The sequence below is a fragment of the Protomyctophum parallelum genome (assembly GCF_964188405.1).
Source record: "Protomyctophum parallelum genome assembly, chromosome: 13".
Taxonomy (NCBI): Eukaryota; Metazoa; Chordata; class Actinopteri; order Myctophiformes; family Myctophidae; genus Protomyctophum; species Protomyctophum parallelum.
Genome location: NC_139708.1, coordinates 16,862,928 through 16,866,607, shown reverse-complemented (window position 1 = coordinate 16,866,607; position 3,680 = coordinate 16,862,928). Strand labels below are relative to the sequence as shown.

The 3,680-nt window shown below is 40.1% G+C and overlaps 1 protein-coding gene across 1 annotated transcript; it reads right to left on the bottom strand.

The window, feature by feature from the left end:
* Positions 1–2,025: 2,025 nt before the first annotated feature.
* Positions 2,026–2,355, bottom strand: rprml (reprimo-like; the record flags this gene model as incomplete). Its single annotated transcript, XM_083780051.1, has 1 exon — positions 2,026–2,355. The coding sequence occupies one exon, from the start codon at positions 2,353–2,355 to the stop codon at positions 2,026–2,028; it is 330 nt and encodes a 109-aa protein (XP_083636177.1).
* Positions 2,356–3,680: the final 1,325 nt, after the last annotated feature.

The window sequence follows — 3,680 nt, the reverse complement described above, 5'->3', positions numbered from 1 at the left end:
TTCTTCTTTTAGCTCATAGTCTTGCTTTTGTTTGTTTTACTCATAATTCCCAAGTGTTTTATTTTTATTTTTTTTAGCTCTGAACAATGACAGCAGTTTGGTATAGATTTTTTTAAAGGTGTATTGTACAGTCAGACCATGGTATGAGAACAAGTTCCTTCTCACTTGACAGATGTCCTTGTGTCAGCTTTGTATGACACACACATGCAAAGTGGTAAAGAAAAATTGATTTCTGTGGAACCTGTAATAAACCTAGCCCCCCTGGGAAGTGCGGATGCATGGGTCCTTCTTGATTACATTCACTAAGTCCTTAGAGAGTTCAGCTCAAAAGCTCTAAAATCCAATAACACCCGCATCAAGACCGGGAAAGCATCTATGTGTAATTTTAGATATAATCCATATTTTATACTTTAGCTATTCAAAAATAGCAGATATACAAGCTCATATAGCGAGTCACTTTTAGCTTGTAGATCCGCTATTGTAGGAAAAATCATGAAAATGTGTGTACATTTTTAATGCAAACCTTTTAAACTCAATCTTTTCGTCTGGGGGTCCCCAGAACAAAAGTATTTTGAGATCGGGATCGGTGGCCAAATAAATAGAACTTGAGAACCACTGTTTTTCAGAAAACAAAGACATTTGTAGAATTGACCTCAGATTTTAATGGGTTAATAACGTATTCCAGCCATCACACTCAACAACAAATTGCTTAGCAATATAATTATAGTATATGAATGAGATCATTCAGAGGATCAAATCGGGAGTTGAAGTCTTATATTAGGATATTTTATGAGTTATTCTCAATGCCAATGTATTATTATTCTCAGTGCTTTATTACTTTACCCTGTTATTGTGTATTTACATTGTGTCGTCTCTAGTCTGAACAAGACAATAAGGTGGATATGCCAATATATATTTGCACTCAAGGGAGCGTGGATAGGCTTTGTTTCTTGTATGCATTTACATGTGTATACATTTTGAATCAGCCACATCTGTCAGTGTCATTCAGTCAATGTGGAGAGGTTTTAAATGTCACTTTTGTTGGGGGAGGGGGAGGGGGGGGGGGGGTCCAGGGATAACATCTAAAATGTTGGTTACTGTTTCAGTCAGATTAATAAAACTAATAGAAAACGTTAACGTTAGCCTACATTTTAAATTAAAGTGTGAACTAAATTAAAAAGCCCAAAACGGCAAATATGTTTTATTGACGGACCTATAGGCTACGTGAATTATGCATTAGTATGTAATGGTGCTATTGTTACAATTAACAGATGAGATGACAAAATGTTATCATGTCAATATTTATTAATAGCACAGCATTTTCTTCAAGTTTTCTTGGTACAAAAATCATGCATGCAGCATTTGGTGATTTCTGAAGTGCAAAACTGGTCCAAAGGATCCTCTCACATACAGTAGGAAGTAGGACTGAAGCGAGCATGCTGAGCGGGAACAGAAACAATCCAAGAACTAAGAAGCTAAGGTGGAGTTAGTTGATAAACGTGCAACATTCCAGAACTTTGAATGCAGTTATTGTGCTGTACATCAGGGGGGAAAGACATTTGATCAAGAAAAATACTATTTGTTGGAGGATATTCTCCGCACCCATCATCAACTCTACTGATAGAAACGAAACCGCACACAGTCATGCTTTTTGACAGTTCAGTTTTTAAAACATTCATTAATAACTATTTAAAAATTATCAAAATAATTTTAGGTAAACAACGTGTAAACATCTTCGTTACTTTGTTCTGGTTGGCAACAATACATTCATTCAAAAATGTAGGCTACATATCAAATTCAAACCCATGCCATGAGTAAACAATTGCTGGTTCTTTACGCACAAACTTTACGCACACAGGTCGGTCGTTTGACCACTTTGTTGTGGTCATTTCTTGGAAGTCAGTGTAACAATTTGCATATCTTCTTTGCTCACCAAGACGCAGACAACGTCTTTGATGCGTGGTGCATGCATGCATGGAGACTCGTGCAACATGTGCCGCTCTCCATCCATGTCCGATGCCTGGTCTAGCTGAGTCCGATCATCACCGCCTCCACGTCTTTGGAAGGCCTCCGGTCCGACACTAGAAAGTTAATCATACTCTCCGATTTGATCATCAGGTTGCAGCCGAGGAAGAAAATGCCGAACACGACAGTCAGCGAGAGCACGCACAGCACCGCGATCTGCACCACGCGCGACACAAAGAGTTTCCGCTCGTCCGGCGGCAGAACGAGCGAGCCGCCGTCGCTGGTCGCCATATCCGTGCCGTTGCAGCAAGCCACCAGAGTGCCGGCGAGAGTTTGACTCCCGTTTAGGATCGCACCCTGAGTGTAGTTCAAGAGGAGAGAGATGTTCATGCTTCCTCGCGGGTGGTCAGCAGCAGCAGCAGCAGCAGCACCAAGGTGCGCGGTTCCAAAAAGCACTCACCACAAAGTACAACCCCTGGATAACTGCAAGCAAAACTTTGCGTCATGTGACTGTCCAAACATGCAAACATCCAGCAAGTTAAAAAAAAAACACCTGCAGGGAATATTAAGCGTGTGTGCGTGTCGATGCTCTTTGGCTAATCCCTAAGCAAAGTACAAACCAAATGCCTCGGGTTCTTATTTTGCATTCTGCTTTTTCACCAAATGAAGAAATGTTTACTGCAGTCACTGTCCACTTTTCTTAGGCTTCAATGTGTCTCCGACAGTCTAGACGGCGCAAATCGTGACTCCATGCCATGCCTGCCTTAGCTATAATAAGAGTGCACCTGTGCTGTGCTGTGCTCGCTCTTGTGCGCGCTATTGTGCCAAGTCTCTGGTGCGTTTTAAAGTGATGATGGGTTCCCCGTGGACCACACCATCACTCAGCGCAAGGGGAGGTATAGCCAGGATATACATTTATTGATCCTATATATACGACTTTCTTGTTATATAGAAGAAACAGCATTCTATTTTAAAAACTCACAAGTGTTCCTGTGATAAGTTAATTTAGCCAAACTAATTAAGACATCATTGTTATAGGCTACAAACTTAATAAAACGTATTATATTAGACCATTAGACTCAATAAGGCTAGATTCAATTTTTAACACGGATATGTGACAAAAACAACATAGACTTTCTCTCTTGGCTGAATAATAATGAGTTTCATACATTCATCACATCAAAGATATTTATAACTGTTGAAACATGCTCTGGAATCTGTCAGCATGTAGGCGGCAGGCCTAGATTTAATAATGAAGATTGGCTAAATTGCCTAAATATATAGCCACAAAATGGCAATTTGGGGGTGAAGGCAAGCACCACCAAACTGAAGTTGAAAGCTGCAAGGCTGTAAATGTTTGATAGTTGCTGATACCTTGTTCATGACGCTCGTTCATTTATGGCCAGATTTGTTGCAGGCCACATCCTTTTTGAGAGATATGTTTTGATCAATTCCAAAACAATGTTGGGGACATAACAGATTTATAATATCCAAGCAAGTTGTTGTTTTTGAGAAACTGGAATGGATTTTTGTTGCGACCACAGGTCGCATTATATGGAATCGTGCATTTTCCGTCAGTTGTTTGTTTAGTTGGTAACGACCCTGTATATGGTCATGCTTCGTGACATCACGTGATGTCATCAATATTAAGCCCATATAGAGATCCCTGATCTCATCAATATTGTCCAGCAACTCTACATCGTACCTCAAACCTT